At 35.5% G+C, this 24,567-nt stretch overlaps 1 protein-coding gene across 1 annotated transcript in view; it reads right to left on the bottom strand.

Moving 5' to 3' along the window:
- Positions 1-24,567, bottom strand: part of BLK (BLK proto-oncogene, Src family tyrosine kinase) — a 75,953-nt gene that overhangs the window by 19,015 nt on the left and 32,371 nt on the right. Inside the window, exons 2-10 of the mRNA XM_051975967.1 lie at positions 14,718-14,835; positions 13,042-13,093; positions 11,950-12,043; positions 10,128-10,226; positions 8,576-8,679; positions 7,109-7,255; positions 3,863-4,015; positions 2,213-2,392; positions 944-1,020 (exon numbers count right to left, since the gene is read on the bottom strand). Of these exons, the coding sequence (XP_051831927.1) occupies positions 944-1,020; positions 2,213-2,392; positions 3,863-4,015; positions 7,109-7,255; positions 8,576-8,679; positions 10,128-10,226; positions 11,950-12,043; positions 13,042-13,093; positions 14,718-14,834 (1,023 nt within the window). The 5' untranslated portion in view covers position 14,835. The remainder of the gene's footprint in view (positions 1-943; positions 1,021-2,212; positions 2,393-3,862; positions 4,016-7,108; positions 7,256-8,575; positions 8,680-10,127; positions 10,227-11,949; positions 12,044-13,041; positions 13,094-14,717; positions 14,836-24,567) is intronic.

Raw genomic sequence — 24,567 nt, 5'->3', positions numbered from 1 at the left:
GATTCAGTTCAAGAGTGACTTTTTATGGTTCTTTAGATGTTACTATCTTGTATCTCATGAAATCACTATGTTTCTATCTTGTTTACTTGTTTATATGTGAACTTCCTAGCAAAATGTAAACTCCTTGAGGGTAGAAATTATTTCTCATTTGTTTTATAATCTTAGTACCTGGCAGAATTCCTGATATATAGTAGATTATTAATAAAGGTTCATGACAGATTGAGTAATACCCATCCTCATTCTACTCCAAGAAAAGGCCAGTTTGGGTACTTCTGGTTACATACAATTCTCTCTAATCCGCAATATAACAATCCAATGCCCTTTCTACTGAATCAGTATCAATCTTTGAACTCTCAGATTTTGTCTCCACTAAGTGACCTTGTAACATAATGGAACACAACCAGCATGTATCAAATGTGAATTTGGATTTTCCTGTAGTGGAGGCCAGATGCCTCTATTATGTTACTATATTATGATAGTTCCTAAAATGTAAAAGTTAAACTGTATTTCCAAGAAACCCAATCGTGATTCAGTGTGGGAACCCTCAAAACATTTAAGATTGAATTTCATTTGAATTTCAATAGCCAGACTTCATCTTTGGACAGAAAATAATAGAGCTTTAAATACCTATATCTAATTATGGGTCCTTGGTAAATGATTATTTACCTTTTTTTGAGGAAAAGATCAAATGAGAGAATGTGTTTTATATCACCCATATCAAATTGCTTACCATTTTATGGAGGGGAAGGAAAAGGAGGAAGAAAAATTTGGAGCTTAACTTTTTATAAATGAGTGTTTAAATTATTTTTACATGTAATTGGAAAAATAAAACTTTTTTTTTAATGAAAGGATATATGTTAATGTATTCTGAGAATGATAAGCACTGAACAAATGACAGATGAGATCATTGTTATTGTTACTAGTTAATCCTTGGGTCACACACTTGGGCCATTATGTCAATCAGTCTTGATAATGATAGCTTGCAACCTTCTTCTGTCTTTAGGAAATCCAATAAGGACCCTAATAAAAAAGAAAGTAGAATATTGTTTCAGAAAAATGATCTGATATCTGCTTTTATCAACTTTGCTTAACTAGATTCTCTCAGAGCAAGGTTTTTCTAGAAATAAACCAGCCAAATAAACTCTTCTAGGTCATTCAGGATAAAGACCTGTTTATTAATTTGTTAAGTGATATCAATGTAAGCCTCCCAACATATCTAACATGCCTTGGCAGTATGCTTTATGTCCAGTGAGTTGCTTTTTACTCTTAAGATATGTTTAGAAGTAGGCTGGCTGCATGAAATAAGTTTTGAAAAAATTTTCTTTGTTAGTCTTTTTTTCTTGTTCAGGTTCTCCTAATCTGGAACATTCCATTCTAAGAGCCTGGTGCTTCAGAATAGAATCCATGGCATCTTGATGTCTCAAGAGTAGTGGGTAGAACAGCATTTCTGAGCACAGATACAATGGAGACAAGAATGATGTTTTCTCCTCTTCTCTCTTTCCTCCCTTCTTCCATCTGTTTTATCTTTCTCTCCTTCCTTCTCCTTTCTTTTCTTTTCACATTCCCTATCATCTTACCCCTTCATTCTTGCTCTTTTTCCATCTTAATTCCCCCCTTTCCTTCCCTTTTCTCTCCTTTCCTTCACTTATCCTCTCTTCTTCCATATTTTCCCCTTTCCCTTTCTCTTCTTTTCCTATTTCTCTCTATCCTTCTCTGCTTTTCCTTCATTTCCTCTTTCCTTTGTCTTTCTCCCTTCTTTTTTCATGTCCTTCCCTTTCTCTTCCTTCTACTCCTTGTCCTACCTCCTCTCATTCTTTCTCCTCCTCTTCTCTTCCTTCATTTTCTTTTTCCTTTTCTTCTTCCTTTCCATACCTTTCCTTCTTCTCTTCTCCTCTTCTCTTTCCTCTTTTCCTTGTGAGCACCAATAGGCTATAAAGCTTGTCTTCCTAAATTCATAAGGAGAATAGTCTTCATAAGTAGCACTTATTCTATCTTTCATATCACCTTTCATCTCCTAGAGATGCCATAGATTGATCACTTGCTTCAACTCATTGTTCAGGTTTTATAATTTAGAGATTTGTCCAGCAAGCACTCAATCAATACTCAGTGAAGTTCACTGACTAAACTCTTATCAGTTTGCATTCTCCATGTTTATACCACCCACAGCCCTTTTGTACCCCCAGCCTCAATTACATGGTCTAAGCTTTGTCACCTTTGGCCATGTACTCTGTGACAATATAGATGGGTTCCTGGGTTACCACTGCATAAAGACGGACAAGTTTGTCATGCTGGAGGGTTTTCATCAGATTGGCCTCAGCAAGGAAGGCCTCAGGAGACATGCTGCCCTCCTTCAGGGTCTTGATGGCCACCTTTATGTTATTTTTATAATAACCTGTGCCAAGGAGAGGAATAAGGAATCCATTAAGAATACAGATGTTCTAACTGAAAACTGTGTCACCATGAGGCAACATTTGGTAGTGGAAACAGTATTTAGATAGATATCAGAAAACTTGGTTTCTAATCCTAACTCTGTCACTTACTATCTCCATTTTACATATGAATAAATTGAGATTCAAAAAGTTAATTATTTGGAAGTTTCTCATGTGGAAGAAAGATTGTTTCATTTAGTGTCAATTGACAGAGCAAGAGACAACAGAAGTTGGGAAGAGGGAAAATTTAAGCTTGATGTCAAAAAAAAAAAACAAAAACACAACAACTTGTTAACAATTAGAGGATCCAAAGGAAGGCAGTGAGCTGCCTCTGAGTAGCAGTCTTTAAACAGGGGATGAGAGATTACTTATGGGCATGTTGTGGCACAGATTCTTTTTTGGGTACTGGACTAAATGGTCCATAAAAGTGCTTTCAAACTCTAAAATTCTATAATTCATTTCAGATTCAAAGTCAGGAATTCAGAAGAATTGTGCTGTCATTCAATCAACCAGAAATAAGAATTTATTAAGCAAATTCATTTGTTTATTCTTTCATTCACTTAGGTCAAATTAATAAACAACTTTTTGGTGCTGTGGGGAAAAGTAATCAAAGTTAAGTCATTTGCTCAGATTCACACAGCTAGTAAATATTTGAAGCCATATTTGAACTCAGGTACTTAGGTCCTCTTGACTTCAGGACTGATACTCTAGTTCCCCACATAACAGTCTTAATATTTTAAGTGCTTGCTATATATCAGGCATTGTGCTAAGCACTAGGAATAAAAAAAAAGGCAAAATGCAAAGAAAAGTCAGTTTCTTCCCTCAAGGAACTAAAATAATGATGGAAGACAAGGAAAATAAAGGAAGAAGTTCATTAAGCCTTTATTATGAGCCTACTATATGCCAAGGCACCAGGGTACAGTCACAAAGTCCAGCTCCTCAAGAATCTATCCAAAAAGATTCAGAAAGGTCTCCAAATAATTTGAGTACAAAGTACTGGCATACAGATCATCTAGAAAGGTTCAGAAAGAAGGCTTCCAGATAACTTAAGGGAGAAAGTACTGGACTACAGATCAGGATCCTGTGGTTAACTTTGTTGTGTTTCTTTAGTCACACTATTTTCCTCTGTATCTCAGCTTCATCTTCATTGAATGGAGATAAGAAGTTAATCAATAAACATTTTATAAGCATCTACCCTGTGTTAGGCACTATGCTGGGGATGCAAAAGGAAGCATCAAAGAGTTTTCAATCTAATTTAATATCTCTACTGACTTGTCTCAGTGTTATTTTAAGACCCCAAAAGAAAACATATATAATAGCATGTGAATAAATGCAAGGTATTGCTCCCCAGAGAGACCTCTTCTTTCCTGTCTGTTTCATTTCTTCCCTCCCCATACCACACTTGAGGGAATCCCTGAGCAGGATGTATTTACCCATCCAGACTTCTCCAAACTGTCCAGAACCAAGTTTCTTCACCAATTTCAGTGACTGCCGAGGTACTTCCCATTCATCCTGGGCCCATTGTGTCTGAGGAGCCAGAATCACACAGGGCATAGTCAGCCTCTGGCATAAACCATCCTCTTTCTCTGTGTTATAGTGACAAAAAGAAGTGGATGGATCATTACTGGGGCAGCAAAGGAACCATGCCTCTCCCTTCTATTTGGAAAACCTTAAGTCTTCCCACCCCCTGCCTGATATTATTAAACTTTACTCATTAACATTCCAGAAAAATACAGAAATGAGAGGATGGAGAAATCTGGCATTTGATATGTTCTCTTTTCCACTTCTGTTATTATTTGTGCTTGATTTGAATAAAGCGCCTAACACCTTCCCTTTCCTATAGTAGGTTCTTGACACATAATTCTTTTTCTTGCAGTTTTATGGATGTAGAAAGTTTTCTGGTTTGGAAACCTCCCTCTACTAATGCAGGTTAGTAGATAGTCAGCAACTTCAACTTAAATAGCTGTCTAGGGTACTGAGAGGTCAGTGACTTTGCCCATAGCTAATATATTCCAGAGACTGAACAGGTACCATTCTGACTCCAAGATGGGGTCTCTATTATGCTACTCTGCATTAGACTAGCATAAGGTATACATTAATCCATATTTTTGCAGTAGATTTACATTTTGCTCCCTTTAAAGCTGTCACATAGTGAGCCTGTAGGTGGCGGGCTTGAGATTGGTGAAGGCAATGTCCACCTATGTTATCAATTGCCATGGGGAAAAACTTTGATGAATTGGTATTTTCTGTGGAAACAATATTGTAACAGGATAATTAGACTTTATAGGGGTCTTTGCAGGGGCATGCTGGAGTCATCTCTAATTAGCTTATAAAAGCGTATAGTTAAATTTTCAGTGTGAGCTTTTATACTTCAAAATTACAAATGTATCAAATTAAGGCTTGATGGAGAAAAAAATGGTAATAAAGTAGATTAAATATCTTGTGTACATTTGTTTCTTCTAAAGAGCTACTTGTTAAACATTTACTAGTGTACTCCTAAATATAACTGAGATTCAATTACAATGTATTAAAGATGTTATTGTGAAGTATTGTGAAAATAGGTGCAAGGAAGCACTCATCATATTATCAGAAATGATTTGTAAGCAAGAAATGATATAAAAGACATCCTCAATGAAATGTAATAGTGGGAGAAGGTAGACCAGTTGGGCAGTAATAGCAAGGATTGGGCAGATAGATGGTTCTAATTTTGCATTGGTACCCATAAAATAGTTTTAAAAATAGACAGTAGTTTTTTTTTTTTTTCAAGTGTCTATGAAGTTGGGTTTTTTGGTAACTTTCAATATTTCAATATAATTGACTCTTTTGTAATCTTAGGCATTTACAAATCATTATTCTGAGAAGAGGTCTATTGGCTTAAACACATTAGGATTTAATTTTGTCAAGGTGATCAACAGCACAAAAAGTTGAGAATCCCTAGCCTCAAGGAAGATTTCCACCACAATGGATAGATCCTTTATGGAAAAATAAGGAGACAAATGGGATTGGAAACTGGAAAACCTTTGATGGTCATGTACCATGTTCATATAGAAAAGATTATAAATCTCTCCAAAGCATCCAAGTATTGCTTGAGTTCAATGTCAAATTAGACAATGCCTATGTTCCTATTGAGACAGTATCATTAATGCTATGAACTATACAATGTCAGAGCTGGGAAATAGCTTAAAGATCACCAAATCCAACTCCATCATGTCCCAGCATGTCCCACCATACAATTATGAAAGCACACTAAGGCCAATTCTTTCTTTAAGGAAAATATTAATGAATAATATTGTTGTTGTCTGAAGTACTTTGGGAATTATATGAATGAAATAAACCTTGCTAGTACTTAATTACAATCCAAGGAGACTACCCAAGTTTAAAAATTTTTGTTCCATCCCTACCAAAGGTCCAACTAGTTTCTTTCTTTCTTTCTTTTTAATTTTTTTATTAAAGTTTTTTTTAAATTTATTTTCAAAACATACCCATGGGTAATTTTTCAACATTGACCTTTGCAAAGCCTTTGTTCCAAATTATTCCCTCCTTCCCCTCACCCCATCCCCTAGATGGCAGGTAGTCCAATACATATTAAATATGTTAAAATATATGTTATATCCAATATATGCATATATATTCATAGAGTTATCTTGCTGAACAAGAAAAATGGGATCAAGAAAGGAAAAAAAAACTGGAAAAGAAAACAAAATGCAAGTAAACAACAACAGAAAGAGTGAGAATGCTATGTTATGATCCATACTCAGGTCCCCTAGTCCTCTCTTTGAGTGTTATATGGCTCTCTTCATTACTGAACAATTGGAATTGGTTTGAATCATCTCATTATTGAAAAGAGCTACATCCATCAGAATTGATCATAGTCTTGTTGTTACCATGTATAGTGAGCTCCTGGTTCTACTCATTTCACCAACAATGTATCAGTGTCCCATTTTCCCCGCATCCTCTCCAACATTTGTCATTATCTGTCATTTTAGCCAACCTGAGAGGTATGTAGTGGTATCTCAGAGTTGTTTTAATTTGTATTTCTCTGATTAATAGCCATTTGGAGCATCTTTCCGTATGACTATAAATACCAACTAATTTCTAATGGACGACTCTTAACTCATAGGAAAATGAATTAATGTGGTAACCACACTTGTAGTAGGAATATCTCCTGATTAATCTAGTCAAGAAGAGTATATCTTTCTTCTACCTTTGGCCCTCATTGACATAATAGTCTTAGGAAAATTATTCTACAGGTCATGTTGATATTTAGTTATTGTTCAGTATATAAAAAAAGTCTAACTTAAATTTTGCCTCTTTAAAAATTTTCGACTATGGATTGCTACTTTGTTTCATGATTACTATACATTGTTAAGTATGAATAATTATGACAAATTTTTGGAAACACTGATCTTTTTCTTTCTTTCTCTGAGTTGCTTGGATTTAGGTAATTTGTTTCTGAGAGACTTGTAACAAATGAGCAGAATATATGCAACTGAGCCCCGAGAGATGGAAGAGTAGAGAGGAGAAAGCCAATTAAGTACCAGAACTGGGACTAGAACTTAATTCTCCTTGTATTCAGCACATGACCCACAGCCACCAATTATAAAGCCCAATCTTGTTTAATAAATCCTTCTATATAAGCACAAGTGATTTTTCTAGAAACAAATTCAGCCAGCTCTTACTAGAATAATGTTGAACCAAATCCTGTAGCGAAGGGAAGGTGATCCTGGGAGAGATATAATATCCTCCTTCATCTAGGGACCGGATCTTATAATGTTTGATCAGATCCCCTTCAGAGGTGGTGTCCTTCACAGACAGGGAAAAGGCACCTGGAGAATTAATTTAAAAAAACACATCAACTCAAAGTAATTATGTATTTAGGTAAATGAAGTGGGGTTTAATTTACTTAGTGGGGCAGTTAGCCCACTGGTCCAGGAATCAGGAGGACCGGAGTTCAAATCCAATCTCAGATACTTGATACTACCTGTGTGACTCTGGGCAAGTCACAATGTCTATTGCCTAGCAAAAAATAAAAGAAGAAGAAAAAGTACATAGTGGAATTTTTCAGATATTGCTTTAGTTTCACCAAGTATGTGAATTCCTCAAGGTTTTCCTGTCTGATTAATTACCAAGTGTTGACATCCTTATCTTCTGAGCATTATGGATTATGGATTGAGATCAGGAAGATCTAGATTTAGATCAAGATCATCTGATTTAACTTTCCTCTTTTGACAAGAGGAAAAAATAAAGCCCTAGAAAGGGCAAATCTCTTGCCCAGAGTCACACAACTGTGGCAGAGTTTGCATTTGAAACCAAGTCTTCCTATTATAGTGAAGTTTTATACTTTTAAAGGGTTGCTCCAGGTATTGTAGACATCCTGGGGAAGGGGCATGGGGGGAAGTAGGAGAGAGGACATTTGGCTTCAATGTGTGCTGCTCAAGACATTGCCGCAACCAGGTCATTGACTAGAAGTAGGTTAAAAATGATCTTCTGCTTAGTTATATTATTAGAACTAAAGAATTTACTGTTTTCAAAGAATTCTAGATGACCTTATATTATTTCAAATCATGTTTACATTGTATATAGATAGATAGATAGATAGATAGATAGATAGATAGATCCACTTATTGAATTATAAGCTCCTTGAGATCTGGGACCATGTTTTTGCCTTTTTCTGTGTCCCTATACTCAGCATTGTGCCTAATACATAATAGGCACTTGACAAATGCTTCTTGACCGACACAGGCTTTGCCTTAATAGAATTGGGAATATTTCATTCTCTTCTCTGGGTAGAGTAAGAAGAAGCCAGTTAATAAGGGAAAAGTAGAAAGGGAATGTCAATGTGGCTAAGAGTGAGCCTAATGGGGATGGCTCTAATTAAGGAAACTTGAGCTAGAGATGATAGGGAGAAAGCATATAGCTTTTGCTCTGGCCCAAAACATTTCCTGCCTTTGTATACCGAATTGACAAATGACATGAAGAATCGTGCAGTGCTAAAGCTGGGAAGCTACCCTCTTTTTCAGAGAAGGAAACAGAATGATTTGAGTAAGACCTCAGTGTTAAGAGCTGAGCCACGTCCCTGTGGGTCTTTTCTTCTCAATGCTGTGCTCTTTGCCTAGCCCTGCTCAGAAGGGCTGCTTTGTCTTTACCTTTGTTTGTTTCACTCTCTCTAATAAGAAATGCACCAGTCTTGTTGACAGGGTCCAGGAGTCTCCTCTCAGCATCTCTCCGGCTAATTGTTTTGAAAAACCACCTGGAAAGAGAAGGGGAAGGGGGAAGGGTAGGGCCCATCAAATGGTAGCATAGCCATTCAGGGTTCCTGCTAATGATCTCTTCCTATTGCACCTCATGCTTTGGTGCTTCTTCCACAGCCATGTCCTAAATACTCAAAGACAAAGGGGAACCTACCCCCCCCCAAAGTCCTCACAACTCATGAGTCAATGTAATATTTTCCAGCCTCTTGAAATAATATCAGTTCTTGAAACTAGCTAAAATATAGTCTCATCTTGATTTAAGACAGATATTACAGGGGCAGCTAGGTGGCACAGTGGATAGAGCACCACCCTGAAGTCAGGAGGACCTGAGTTCAAATCTACCCTCAAACACTTAATACTTCCTAATTGTGTGACCCTGGGCAAATCACTTAACCCTAACTGCCTCAGAAAAAAATTAAGTTAAAAAAAAGACAGATATTACATGTATAGGAACTTTGCCAATTTGAAGACAAGTGAAGAAAGGGAATGGTCAGAGTTATGTGCTTGCCCCCCTCTGAGTTGTGTATGTGTGTGTGTTTGTGTGTGCCTGTGTGTATAGCCATATATTTTGGCAGAATATATATATATATATATATATATATATATATATATATATATATATAAATGTTGCTAAATTGAATTAAACCATTATTGCCCAGATTTAAAACTGTCAACATCAACATTTAGTAGTGACTAACAGAAGTACTTAATATGTCCTGATTCATGATCCAACTTCTCCTACATCTGCAAATGTGCTATTTGAATGTTCTAGTATCTGCAACACCAATCCAGAAGGATTTTGAATTAGAAGAGACTAGATAGAGAAAATTCGGGCCCAGCTCAAATCATGGTCGTCTTAACTTTAATTCTGTTCCTCTGTGTACTATATGCTACTATTCTAAGGGCAGCTAGGTGGTGAAGTGAGTCGAGCACTGGAGTGAGGTAGACCTGAGTTCATTCTGGCCTCAGAGTGGCCCAGAGTTCTGAGCTGTGTAAACTTAAACAAGTCATTTAGTCCTCTTTGCCTTATTGTTTCATCTGTAAAATAAATGAGAGAAAATGGCAAGCTATTTTAGGTGTCTTTGCCAAAAAAACCCCAAATGACATCACAGAGTTGGACATAACTGAAAAACAGTAATTAGTACTCCTCTAGGTAGGGATATGAGTTCCAGTTCCATGGAAATGACTATTCCAATAAGGAACTGTCCTATGAAGCTCCAGGGAAGCTTACTATGACTAGGGTGTCCAGATCTCTATTCAAAGGTAATTCTCATTTTCTGTGGTTGGGCAGAGCAAGATGATTGGTTGAAGATCACAGTGAACCACTATTGTAATCAAGGTAGTAAAAGAAAAATCCAAAATCCAAATGGTGAAGCAATGGCTTCCACTTGTTCCATCCAGAATCACTGACCTCCATAAATATAAGGCTATATTAAAGTTCACCTACTTTTCAATTTCTAGAGTCTCTACTCTAGCAACAAAATTGCTAGGGACATAGCCTTCTCTTCCAGTGACAAGTGATTTGGCCAACCACCAATCTCCAGTTCTGAAAGGGAAAAAAAGGGGAAAAAAAGGGTAAATATAATAAAAGTCTTATGTTCAGAGATTTCCTATTCCTATAAGCACTTTACAAACATGGTTTCATCCCCAAAAGACAGTAAGGAATAGATAGAAGAGAAATGACAAACTTAAAAACATGAGTTGGCTTTGTTATTTCTGATTTACTGAGATGTGGGACTGGCATCCTGACAATTACAAATATATGGTTGGTACTTGCCTCCCCACCTGTCAATGAGCAACATTCATGGAAAACTTGATCTTGATGGAAGAATGGGACAAAATGAGGAGGAGCTAGTCAGCCCCATATCTAGAAACTGCTTTGTTACAAGGTTAGGACTTGAACTTCCAGAACAGTGGTCAGATGTAGTTTGATCTTCAATATAAGATATGAAGAGGAAGCAATGTAGCTTAATGGGAAGAGTGATGGATTTGAGTCAGAAGAAGACTCTAACACTCACTAGCTATGTGATTTTGGGCAACACTCACCTTCCCAAGGTATTAGTTCCCTTACTACTAACATGAGGGAGATGGGCTTGACTTCTCAGGTCCTTTCTTGGTCTAGATATGTGATCCTAAGTTTCAAATGCAGTGAAATGTTATTTACTTTCCTTCTTAGAAACTCAGTTACACTGACATGATCAATTTGTTGACTTTATATATGAAATAGTATCTACACAGTACAGTGGGGAGTGCTGAATTTGAGCAAGATTTGGGTTCAGTGATTAGAGCACTAGGCCTGATCTTCCTGAGTTCAAATATGGCCTCAAACACTAGCTCTATGACCCTGGGCAAGTCACTTAATCCAGTTTACCTCAGAAAATGGCTAATCAATTATGTATCTTTGCCAAGAAAATCCCAAATGAGGTCATGAAGTAAGACACGACTGAACAATAACAACAAAAAATTTGGTTTTGAATGCTCACTCTGCCCCTCACTACTGATATGATCTGAGGTTTATCACTAGACCACTGCTTGCCCCAGTTTCCTCATTAGTAAAATATTGGGGTTGTGCTACATTATTTCTAAGGTTCCTTTTTAGCTTTAACTCTTGGGTCCTTTGAGTTACTATAGAAGTTGACTGATTTGATTACCTTTTGCGTTGGTAAAAAATAAAAGCAAAATTTGAAAAAGATACATGAGAAAAGACATCAACTTTTTTATCTTTTAAAATAATTAAATTTATTGGCATACAATAAAACATTAAATCTTTTACAGCTTTGCTTTTATTTAGTAGGTCAAATTGTTATAAAAAGCAGAAGAGATTCTGTATAAACCAAACATGTTCATGACATACTTTTGTGGAATCATTCATGAATATATGTAAGTCAGAAACTTCATGGCCTGATTCCAGATAATTAGAACAAAACCACAGGGAATGGGGATAAATGTCTCAGGATCTCACCAAACAAGCTTGCCAGGGTAGGTAAGTCCCCTGTGTATGGGATATAATGCAATGGGAAACTGTAAAAGTACTCTGGAATTAACTTTAAGGTAACATAGATGTTGCCTCTTAACATTCAGACTGTTCTCATCTAAAGAAGAGGGACAGAGAGAAAATTCAAACTATAGGAGGTAGAAATGAATGAATAGAAGTGGATTCCCTAGCAAGACTCTGGAGGACAAAATAGTGGAAGATTTGAGCAACAAAGCAAAGTTAGGAAAGACTAGAAGGAGACTTCCTATGTGAAATGGCATTTTGAGAAACATACTTCATCAATATTTGCAGCTTCTCTCCCCTTACCACCTTCAGGTCTCGATCATTTATAGCTTCATAATCCCACAAGACAACCACATAGTGCTTTTCTGCAATAAAGAAGAAAAAATGGCAGCCCTCTGAGGTTTCTGGAGATTATGGCAGGAAGAAAAAGTGAACCAATTGATAAAAGAAAAATCAGGAAAAGGGGCTTATAGGCAGGGTCATGATCAGAATTAAGCTCCAAGAGAATTCTTTAAGAGTCATGATAAGGCTACAGAGTCTACAACTAGGCTGGCATGACTGGAACTTTATCCAGAGCACTGAATTTAAAGGTAGATGAAATCATTTGTGGAAAAAAAATTAGAGTTAAGCACCTAACTAGTAACAAAGCAAAAAAATATTAACAGGAAGTTGCCAAATGGCTTGCTTCCTTCCCTATCTCCCAATCCTTGAAGTATCTATCTATCTCAGTTGAGCTCCTCTTGTGTGGCCTCTTCTTGCTCCTTCCTTAGTCCCCTGCTCTAGAACTGGCTTTACTGTGTTCAAAGGCTTTCTCCCATTGAACTTCTAGTTTGCTTCAAAATTACACCTTACTGTGTGTCCTGTGCTCCCTAGTCTACCTAAGCTATTAAGAAGTTTCTGGACTTGACATGTCTGCTCTGTGACTTTGGCAGGTACAAATTTGATCAATTCAATGCATATTGGCACTTGATCTGTTTTTCCCTAATGAGCTATCTCAGTCTGTTGTGTTCTATGCTTTTGTAGAGCAATCCAACGTCTCTCTGGAATACAAATTTCTCACTATCAAAGATATATTTTCTACTCTGATTTTCCTTTTTGAGATCCATAAAGTCCTGGGGAATGGTTTTTTCCTTGGCCTTTGAATAGTGTCTTTTCTTAAAATGAATCAGAAATTCCACAGTGAGAATTTATACTAAGTGCTCAATGCCTGAGTTAAAATAGCCTAAATGCCTCATATTTTCTAAGATTCCTAAGTCAAGCAATGAAGCTGAGGTTGATATCTTCCTCTTTTTGACTGTCCAAAAATAAAGGATAAAGTAACAGGGCAACAGAACAAACAAACTACCAAATTCAAGAGTCTTACCTTGATCAGGATTTATAATAGGAGTTGGTGTAGTAAGGTGACTGAAGACAACCTTTGACAGAAACAAAAAACCCAAACCCAATGATTAATTCACAGTTTAGCAGCTTGAACAAGCATTTATTAGATGCTTACTTTGTTTTAGGCATAGTGCTAAGCACTGAGGCTACAAAGAAAGTCAAAAAGAATTCTATCCCTAAAGCATTTTACATTCTAATACATCACATAAATACCATGAAAGATATATGCAGAATAAGTGGGCAGTGAGTTAATATAGAGGGCAGTAGCTACTGGGAAAATCAGCAAAGACTCTTATAGGAGCTAGAATTTGAACTAAGTCTTGCAGGAAGCCACAGAATCTAAGGAGTGGTAAAGATAAGAAAGGGCTCATTCTAGCCTGAGGGGGTGGAGGGGTAGTTGCACAGCCAAAACAAAGGCATGGAGTCTGGAGATAGAATTTTGGTTTTTGTTTTTATGAGGAAGATTCCTATTCTGTTGCATACTGAGAGTAAAACAACACACTTCACAGAGATACACCAACGGTACTATCTAGGAAGAAATGAATTCTGTAGTTATAGGATCAGGAATTGAATCTTGCCTCCAATCCTTATTTATTTCCAAGACTTTGGGCAAATTGCTTAGCTTACCTGAGTGTGTTTTCTAAAATGAACAGGCTAGACTAGATATCCCTTCTGGTCTTAGATATATAATACTACAAGAGTGGAAAAGAAAGACTTGAAATAGTAAACAATGAAAATAATAAATGACATTTATATTGAATCTCCTGCCTTGATGTCACTCATTAATCCCCAGTCATATGGAAATGATCCCAGGATATTCAAGGCTTCATTATTTACAAGTCTCGGCAGATCTACAAAGCTAAAAACGCTTTTAGTAAGGAATGGATGAGATCTTTTATGTTTGTCATTTGAAGACCATCCTAGCTCAATGTGCAAAGATTTTCTACTATTCCAGGAGATCAATTTTTTGGCCACAATAATTCATGTGAACTGTCTGTTAAGGCACAGAAGGTTTTTTTCTGCATCAATGGAGGAAAAACCATACCAAAGCAATCATAGATCTTTGAAAGTATAGTATGGAAATAATGACAGCTATGTATGTATGTGGGCATATATAGAGAGACATATATATATATACAAATCTGTATTATTGGAGGAAGTAATGAAAGTAATGGCAAGTATAGCTACAATAAATGTATATAGCAGTATATATATATATATGTGTGTGTGTGTGTGTGTGTGTGTGTGTGTGTGTGTGTGTGTGTGTGTATACATAATAATGTGTGTGTATATATACCTGCCATTTCTTCCATATTATGCTTCCAAAATCCATGAATGTATAAGTACATATGTATATATACATGCATATATCTATGCTTTCTTTATATACACTTATATATTTGTTATCATTTCCATGCCATGCTTTCAAAGATCCACAAATATATAATGTATATGTGTGTACTCATATACATACATGTATATATTTGCATAAAAATATATCTGCTTCTAGGGATACCTCTAAAAGAAGGGGAAAAGATACTTGGTCTCATGAAGAAATTTATAGGGGAATATCATCATAGGGTTGGAGAGAGCTGCTCTTCCTGCATTATTCAGCTTCTGACTTTAGCTTGGAAATCAGTAGATAACTAGCTCACTCACCAATGGAGGCACAGGTGGGGGAGGCTTATTTGGGAAGGTGATCGGAGGTTCCTTCTCAAAAGTCCACCAATTCTTTCTTTTCTCCTTAGCAAGTTTTTTGCTGCTCACTACTCCCATCCTGTTATGGTGAAAGGGCATATAACAAGAGTGTTAGTCCACTGGAGTGTGTGCTCAGTGTTTCTGTCCACATGCACTAACCTCCTTGAAAGATTATCCATTAAAGATGTAGCACTGAGATGGGGGTATCTTGTAGATCAAGACTCAAATCCTGGCTGTCTCTTTCAAGATCAGGGACAATTGAGATCCAGAGAGAGAAAGTGACTTCTCTGATGTCACATAGAAAAATTAGAAAGAAGACTCAGGAATTCACTTGGAAATCAGAGTCACACTGTCTGAGACTGACAAAACACCTTCTAAAAGAAAATTTTTGAAAGGAGACCCCATAATTTATGGAGCCAGGAGAAAAGGGTTTTAGTTATTGACTCTTTGACTGATTGGCTGAGACATTGAACAAGTCACCATTTCTGAGGCTCAATTTCCTCTTTTGTAAATTGAGAAGGTTAGATTTAGTGTCTTGTAAGAATGTGAACCACAAAGCTAAGTTTATGCTCTTTTATTTTGTAATCATTTTTATTATTCATGCTTTTCAGTATGCTCAAGGTGTTTTTTTTTAAGGGTAAGATGGTTAAAACACATTTCACCAGGATTACACATGTTCATTTAAGAATAGAATGATTGTATATATTGGAGAGAATAATATGATTGGTAACAAATCCTTTTGAATATATGTTTATTCTTTGGGAACTTTGGAGCAAATGTATAATATAATTTCACTTATCCCCAAACCATGATCTTGAAGTTGTATCAAAAGGCCAAAGATTATTATACTTACTTCACAAATGGGGCCAACGAGACACAAAAAGTGAGTCAAAAAGCATTAATTGGGCATACTTTGTAAAGAGGAGTGTAATATCTGGAAGTTTATATTTCTTGCATTTGTTACTACTACTGTTACTACTACTACTACTGTTACTGCTATTACTACACCATCACCAATTATCTTTTAATATGACTATTATCTTTCATTTACATAATGCTTTAAGGTTTTTCAAAGCACATTTCATTCTCACAACAATTTTAAGAAAAGGTGCTATTATCACTCCCATTTTACAGGTGAGGAAACTGAAGTTAAAATATATTAAATGACTTGTTCACAGTTAATTATCTAATATGTGTCAGAGTAGAATTAAAACCGTAGTCTCTCTACCTCCAGGACCAGCATTCTTTACACTTATGCTTGGCTGCCTCTGATTAACAGAAGACTCACTATCTCACAAAAGCAGTCCATTCTTTAATTTCACAGGCCAGGAGTTCTGAAATGGGAATAACAGGATAGCTTGGATACAGAACTTCAGCTATGCAGCCAAATACTGGAATCTGCAAATAGTCATTTCTTTATACTTTGTTATATACTTTAACCTTTGTCTTCTATCCCAAATTCCTGGTTCATAGTTTCTTAGCTCATGGATATACAACTAGAAGAAACCCCAGATCCATTCTAATTCTTTCATTTTATAGATGAAGAAATATATAGGGGAAAAAAAAGAGAAATTAAGTGACTTGTCCAAGATCACATGGGTGAATAATTGTAATTTGACTTCATGAGTTCTTTACTTTGAAGAACATTATTTAACTAGGGCTAAAGAATACCGAAATGAACTTAGGCTTTTAAAAAGTTCAAGTTAAATGCTCTGCCACAAAGTACTTCTGTCAACTAGAACATCTTTGTATATTATCCACATTTATAGAAGGAGGATAGTGCTACTTGTAATACTCACTCACAGGACTGGTGTGAGGAAGTGCTTTGTAACCATAAAGCTTATGGACAAGTCGACTCTTATTAGTATTTTGACTGTGCCATATTTCCAGGCAGTCCTTAAAAGGAGGTGAATGGCACCTAGCTGCCTCTAAAATAAATAATATCTGTCTCTGTTCTACTATTTTCAGTCACGTCTGACTTTTCATGCCATCTTCTCTATTTCATTTTACAGATGAGGAAACTGAAGCAGAGTAAGTGACTTGCTCAGGGTCACAATGCTACTGTCTAAGGCCAGATTCAAACTTGGAACCGGTACTCTATCCACTGGGGTATAGGTATTGCTTAATTGCAAAGACAATGAATGAAGGACCTTTTTCATATTGTATTTGTCATACTATATAGTACAGATAATATATTTTATTGTTCTTATCTTAACTGATATTGAAGTTCTAAAGAAAAAGTAGTCATTGACCTATCCTCATCACTTCCTACTTTCAACCAGCTCCTGAAGAAGACTTCAAAGATGATGAGAAGGATTCTGTTAGGCAAAGAGTGTGGGATTAAGGAATATAGCACAAAGATAACATGAGCTAGAGTATAGTAGATCCTAGAATCAGTATTAAATACTCATCACTCCCAGCCCCATGCTAGTTACTGCTGCCACCAAGATGATCATTTAGATTCCCTCAACCTTAATGAAGTTCAGAAAGATCAGAAGAAGTCACTTTCACTAAGTGGTAACTATAAGGAATTCTCAGCAGAGATATCAGGGTTGGTGAGAAGGATCATTTAATTAGGCAGGTCTCTGAAATGTAGGTCACTGTTTTCTTATCCATGTTGCTGACATCAATACTATTGACTGGTACATAGTAAAATAATCAATCTAGGAACAAGTGGAGATTTATAGCTTCATAAGACTCCTTTTTGTGTTCTCTGTGTATAGAAAAGATTTTTTTTTATAATTAGATTGAGAATAAAATGTGAAATCAAATCAAAAAACATTTATTAAAGACTTACTATATGCCAGATACTGTCCTAAGTGATGAGGATGCAAATATAAAGAATGAGACAGTTCTTAACTCTTATGAAACTTACAATCTAACATCATGGTCATGATAAACATGATGACTAGAAGTTCACTGAGGGCATGGATTATACCTTGTTTGTCCAAACAGTGCACAAAACCAACAAGCAATTAAAAATGTTGAAGGAATGAATGTCCCTTTGGTCCTCTGCTTCACTAAGAAAAAAAATTTTTTTATTGACTATAATGCTTCATGATGAAAAAAAGCGTTATAGTCACACCAGTTCAAGTTCTCCTGCTCTTTTATATTTTATCAGTTTCAGATTGGGTAGTATCAGAAAATATAAAAATAGATATAAACAAAAACAAGATTGTCTCCCAAATTTTTAACATTTTCATAGTTTTAACCAAGGCTGTATTCAGAAGCTAATTATAACTTCTCAGAGTAACAATCAAATTGTATATGCATCAAATGCATAAACTCATTTGGTCCCACTCACTGTGAGGGTTCCTCAAGGTTCTGTCCTGAATTCTGTTTTCTTCTTTATACTACTTAATGATAAATTCATCAGTTCCCATGTATCTCATTATCTTTTCTTTCACTCTCAATCTCTCTCTTGAATTATATTAACATATTATGTAATTGATATAATAATAATTGTATTATGATACTTTGTCATTATTAATATGTAATATAGAGATAGGATTTTATATATTATACATTTGCATAAATATATATTATAATACAAACACATATTATACCATATATTATATGTATATATTACATATGACATATCACATATGATATAATTAATATAACATAATTTAATAGTTATATGTCTTATAATAATATATGGTATATTGAGGAAGAGAGAAGATTTCATATATTATGAATATATATAGCAGATTTTATATGTATACATATATACATACATGTGTATATATGTATGTATTTATCTTTCTCTCATAAAATCATGTTTCCAGTTAAGTGGAAGTTTAAAACCTCAGTGCCATTATCAATTCCTTATTCCTACTTATCCCCCAATCCAATTTATTGTAAAATGTTACAGTTTCTAAGCTGCCAAAGTGATTTTCCTAAAGAGTACATTTGACTATGTTACTCTTTTCTAATTCAATAAACTCCAGTGTGTCTCTAATGCCTTCAAGATAAATTATAAATTCTTCTCTTCATCATTTGAAGATATTTACAATCTTGGTCCCTTTTCTAGTTGTCTTACATTTCTGTCCATATATTCTTTGTTTTTGTTCTCAAATTTTCTTAGAAATTACTTTCTATTACTTTGTATATATCTTGTAAGTATATAATAGAAGTAATTATTTATACATAGTTTTATTCAGTTGTCTTCTTCATTAAAAAGCAAGCTCCTTTGAGGATAGGGAGTTTTGAATTGGGTTTTTTCCCTTTGTTTGTATCTCTAGCATTTAGCACAATCCTGAAACATAGTAGGGCTTAATAAATGTTTGTTGACTGACTGATCTTCATAGTTGTCTTGTGGAGGTATTCTCTATTCGAGAGATGAGTGAATGACTTGCCCAATATACTACAGTTAATGGTAATATAATATAATCCAGATCCAAGTCTTTTGACTTTTAATGCTTAGTTGTTGTGTCTATAGCATCCTTTTCAATCATAAATCCTAACCCACTAGAAACCAACCCCATACAACAAACAGCAGTTTTTCTAGCTTAACCTCTAGACGTATCATTAACATTAACTTAGCATGATGTAACGGAGAATATGAGAGAGACAATTGGCTGGAGCCCCATTCTAGCTTTCACTGGGAGTTGTAGAATCAGCATTTGTCCAGGGCATTAGATAAAGAGCCAGAAAAAAAAAGACATTTGGGATGAAATAGAGTAGTAGTAACTACTAAAAAACTAAGTCACCACCCTGGATGCTTCTTGAAGCTCTACATAACTTTATAGTAACTGATATTTGGAGTATAGAAATGGAAAGAGGTACCAAAGATGTCTTGCAGAATCCACAGAAGTTTCCTTTTGGTTATTCTCAAGCCTTTGAGGCTATGGGGAACAGGGAATGGTATTGACACATTCACTAGTCTTTATGGGTTCCAGGTAGTAGAGGGCAGATGTAGAGCAGCGCAATTATGGCAAGAAGTAGAGCTGGAAGGAGATGATGAGTATAAATAGAGTCAGGAAAGGTTCAGTGAGGTGGGAGGCAAGTGAAGTTGTGGACATTTCTCTTCTTGCATAATAAATGGAGGGACACCAAGGTGGAGATTTCAGGTTTTAGCTGCTCCAGAGTCAGGGTATAGTGTACACTACTAGAGGAGAAACAAGTGACGATGGAATTATGGTCACTACTAGTCTTAGTAGATGAGGTTGAGCTCCCTGTCCTTGACCAGAATTGCTCAACAGCATCTGTCCTCAAATACTTTGCAATTTAGTAGGGGGACAAAACTCAGGCACCTATCACTTTGATATAAGATTGCACATTCCAAGGATTTTGACAGATCTAAGGAAGAAAAGATGTTCTTAGATGTCTGTCTTTGCCTATAATTAAGCTGTTTTATGCCACCAGGTCAGTCCTTTGGAAGGGGTGGGAGATTACAGAAGGCTTCAAGAAGGAGACAAAACTTGAATTCGACCCTAAATGATAAGTATCATTTCAAAAGACAGAAATGAGGAAAAAGGAAGGCCATTCTAGAAGCAGAAGAAGAAAACATTTTCTCACACTGCCCTAATTCTTTTCCAGTGGGTGAAATCTCTCAATTTGAGAGTAAATTCAAGAAAAGACACTAGAAAGAAAACAAGAGAAAGAATGAACAGTGTGTGTGTGTGTGTGTGTGTGTGTGTGTGTGTGTGTGTGTGTGTGGTATAGATGGAGGAATCATAATTTAAAGAATCCCTCCTTAGACTGGCTAGAAATCCCTAGTCAATTCACTTCAGGAACCATTTGCATCCTTTCTAGTGTTAGGAACCAAAAAATGCTTCTGGAGTCATCAGCTGCATGATATGAAGTGAAAGATGTTAACAGAAAAAGTAAAAATGAATTTTGGAGGGGTATTTGAAAAAGAGGTGGAAGTTGTTTCTGGATAGTGCCCTAAGAGAGATAGGATTTCAAGATTCAAAGAATGTTAGTACTAGAAAAGGGCTTAGGGAAAATCTAAGTCAATTTTTTTTTTTATTTAAACAAATGATCTTGCTAAATGACTTGCCCAGAGACATACTCCCAATATGGCAGAATTTGAAGTAGTTGTTTCCAAACTCCCAGGCAAACATTTTTTCCCATAATTCCACATTACCTGAAAGGATAAGGAAGCTTATTCTGGGCTAAGAAAGGAAGAAACCTTAGGTTTACCTACTAAAGTGGAGAAAGAAATTAGATCAGACCGTCAGAGTCAGGTTTTTGTGTTCCTTAGACAAGATTTAGAAATTATAGGCTCTAGTTTACTGTCCATTGTCCTTAATTGTATAAGAAGAGAGTTGGATTATGAACCAAAACAAAGTATTACGAATCACAGAAAATGGAAGTTTTAATATTAAAAAATGTACATTCCCTTTGCTTTTCCTTTTAGAATTAGGGGGTGTGGGCATAGAACACATGTGCACTGTGAGATATGGTGGCTGAGGCAATCTAGGGACAAGGGCTGTGTCATTTCTGGATTTATCTTAATATTTCTGAGCCTCAGTTTCCTCATAAGATAATGTTGCCTTTGATTTCCATAAATCTATGATGCTTCATCCAGCTCTAAGAATATGATCTTATTCTCCCCCTCATCTCACTCCCACCTGGGTCTGTGCCTTAGAGAAAAGAAATTGTGAACAATGTATATTTTCCAAGAAGGATGTGTTAATGGTGGAAAAGATGTGTGTTGTAAGAAGCATGGTAAAAGGTACAATTTTATGAATCCTAATTTTGTTTATTTTGAAAATGTAATTTCTTGTTCTGTTCTTATTCTCTCTGTTTAATGGCAAGTTTTGAATGAATAAAAAGCAGGAATAATGATGAATATATATGTTGTTTAGTCTAAAATGTAAAGCAGAATGAGCCTCAATGCTTTGGTTTTTCTACTATACTACAGAGCACTCTGGAGAACTGATCACAGACAGTACAGTTTCAAGAACTCTGAGTGACTCTTTACCCTAATATCCCTAAAACAATCCCTAAAATTACTTCCCTAATGATTATCTAGTTCTGCCTGGAGACTTCTAATAAGAGGTAACTTCCCACCACTTGGAGCAGCCCATTTTCTTTTGAATAGTTCTCAATTGTCCAATTGTCTTTTTTTTTTTTTAACATTAACCCTAAACTTGCATTTTTCCCCCACTTTTAACTGCTGTTCCTGGCTCTACCCTATACATTGTTAGGGATACAGGAAAGATAGTTAAAGATTACTGAACAAATGCCAAGAGTACACTTAAATTTGAGACCTTTCTATTCTTTCAGACAACAACAGAAAATTCAGTCAGTGCACTTGGGGCCTCTTTGGAAAACATTAAGTTGGGTTGCATGAAAACATGAAAACCAAAGCATTAGTGGCTTGTTTTTCAGATGCACCATTAAGCACGTACTCACTATGTGTGTGTTTTGAAACTTGTCCCTGTGGTGGAGTTGTAGAGCTGATAAGAATCTTAAGTTTATTGAGTTCAAACTCCTTAGTAGAAACTACATAATAGGGTGGGAAGGTCACTGGTTTACGAACAGAAGGACATGGATTCAAGTCTACCTCTAATGTTGGGCATCTCTAGATTTTCAGTGTTCTCATATATAAAATCAAAGAATTGCCTTACAGGCTTCTAACATTGCTTTTAGCTCTATAATCTAGCATAGCTCTTTTTATAGAAAAAAGAACAGACTGAGGAGGATTTTCCACAATGCGCAGGAAATTAGTGAATTTTGTTTCTTAAGGAATTATGCTGCATTAAGGAAATTCAAGCTCATCTAAAATTGAGGGAGAAAAACATGTTTAATTTGTTAAATTTCTCTCTTACTCCAATGGCAAGTGTTCTTTCTCACAATTATTACATGTCTGTCCTTAAGCCAAGGCTACTTAGGTTAGAATTTTAAGATTGGTCCACAGCTCCAAGACTAAAGAATAGTCAAATGAAGACTTGAATAGAAATCATCAGTAAGGTCAGAAAATGTGGTATCTTACCTGACTAAGGAACTTCTCAGAATATCCCTTTTTCTCTACACTATGACTCTGTCCATACAGATTGGATTCGTTGTTATTGCAAGTGAAAATTTGCACCATAACTAACTGAAGAGCTCTAAGACTGTCTCATTCTCTGCTAGACTATGAGCTCTATTTCTCCCAATGCCCACCATAAGATCTTTCCTGCATACCACCCATAATTAATAAGTGTCTATGGAACTGAATTGAACCAATTTCATTCTTGTGAATTCCCAGTTTACTCTGTCTTTAGTTTTTACAATGAGGTTTGAATCAAAATACTCTATCTGATCATACCAAAGGTATCAACACCTGACTCCTGGGTAATATATCTCTTGAGGCCACATCAGATTAAAAAGTAATTGGATTAAAAAGTAAATGAAAAGAGTAATTGGCTCTTAGGGAGAGGGAGAGGGAAGGAGACTAGAGATACTATGTTGATGTAAAAAAAGACAAAGTGAATAATAATTGGTAAATATTTAATGAAATAAAAATACAACAAAACATAGATAACATTACATTTTAAAATTGTCATCATGCAGCCCATAGGGATGCTTATGTATAAACTATTAGCCTTGTTTCTATTTGAATTTGACCCCATTGACTTATACCAAACATAAATTTGATGATATAGATCATCAGGAGACTTCCTCTTTAGTCCCATTTTGTCTTTTTCCTCCTTTTCATAAAAATTCATATATTCTATTCAGTTAAGAAGTATTTTCTTTATCTCCCTCTCCTTCTCATTGGGAAACAATCAAAAGAAGAAAATAAAACCCTTGTAATAGTAAAGCACTCCCACATTGTCTATGTCTTAGATATCATTCTGCACCATGAGTCAATAATCATTTCTCTACCAGGAAGTGAGCAGCATTCTTTATCATTGGTCCTGTGGAATGGGGGCTGGTCATTGCATTGATCAGAATTCTGAAGTATTTTTAACTTGTTTGTCTCTATAAGGTTTTTGCTATTTTGGAAACTATTTTCCTGGTTTTGCTTATTTTATTTTGCATCATTTCATACAAATCTTCCTACATTTCTCTGAAATCATTTGTTTTATCAATGTATGTAACATTACATTTATAAACCATAATTTGTTTGACCATTACCCAATTTATAGACAATCTCTTCTATTAGAAATAGTGATAATTTATATTGATGTCTGCTTCCTTATCCGTTTTTTTCTATCATCAATAGCTTGTTTAAATAGGTTAGATTGGGACAGTTTTAACTAAGTCGTTTTTGTTTGATTTTGATTGCTCTAATTTGGTAGTGTTTTTTTTTTTTCTTTAAAAAGTTGGTGGCCTACCTGTACACAAATGGCTAGCTGATTTGGAAATGATTTCCACATTGGTAACTAGTCATTTTCTGTCATGATATAGTTAATTTACATTTTTGGTTATGTTATTTGTTGTTTGCCATATCCAATTGTCTTGTATTTTTCATTCTTCTGTGTTCATGATGGCTTCTTCTCCTAAAAGAAAGAATTCTTCATACACAGCATAGAAGTTTCTTTGTAGTCTATGAGCCTTTGGCCTCTATCATTTATTGATTGTTTATTAAGCCATATTTCCCAAAATGTTTTTCACTATCCTTCTTTATGTCCAACTTTGTTCTGAAATCCTCAATTATTAAAGGATAAGTTGTTCTAATTTAGAGACTCTTATCAGATACTTCATAGAATTTCCTTTCATCCTCATTATTTGTAAACTATATATATGCTTGAGCTATAATTATGTTCATAGTTATCTCTTTTTTAAATGTTCATCATGAACATTACAAGGTGAGAGGATGAAGTATAATGAAGTTTTTTGTTGTCTTTGAATACACAAGAAAAGTAATCCACAA

The sequence above is a fragment of the Antechinus flavipes genome, chromosome 2 (genome assembly GCF_016432865.1).
Source record: "Antechinus flavipes isolate AdamAnt ecotype Samford, QLD, Australia chromosome 2, AdamAnt_v2, whole genome shotgun sequence".
NCBI classification, from domain to species: Eukaryota; Metazoa; Chordata; class Mammalia; order Dasyuromorphia; family Dasyuridae; genus Antechinus; species Antechinus flavipes.
The sequence above is the reverse complement of the archived record's forward strand: the minus strand, read 5'-3'. Positions and strand labels throughout refer to the sequence as shown.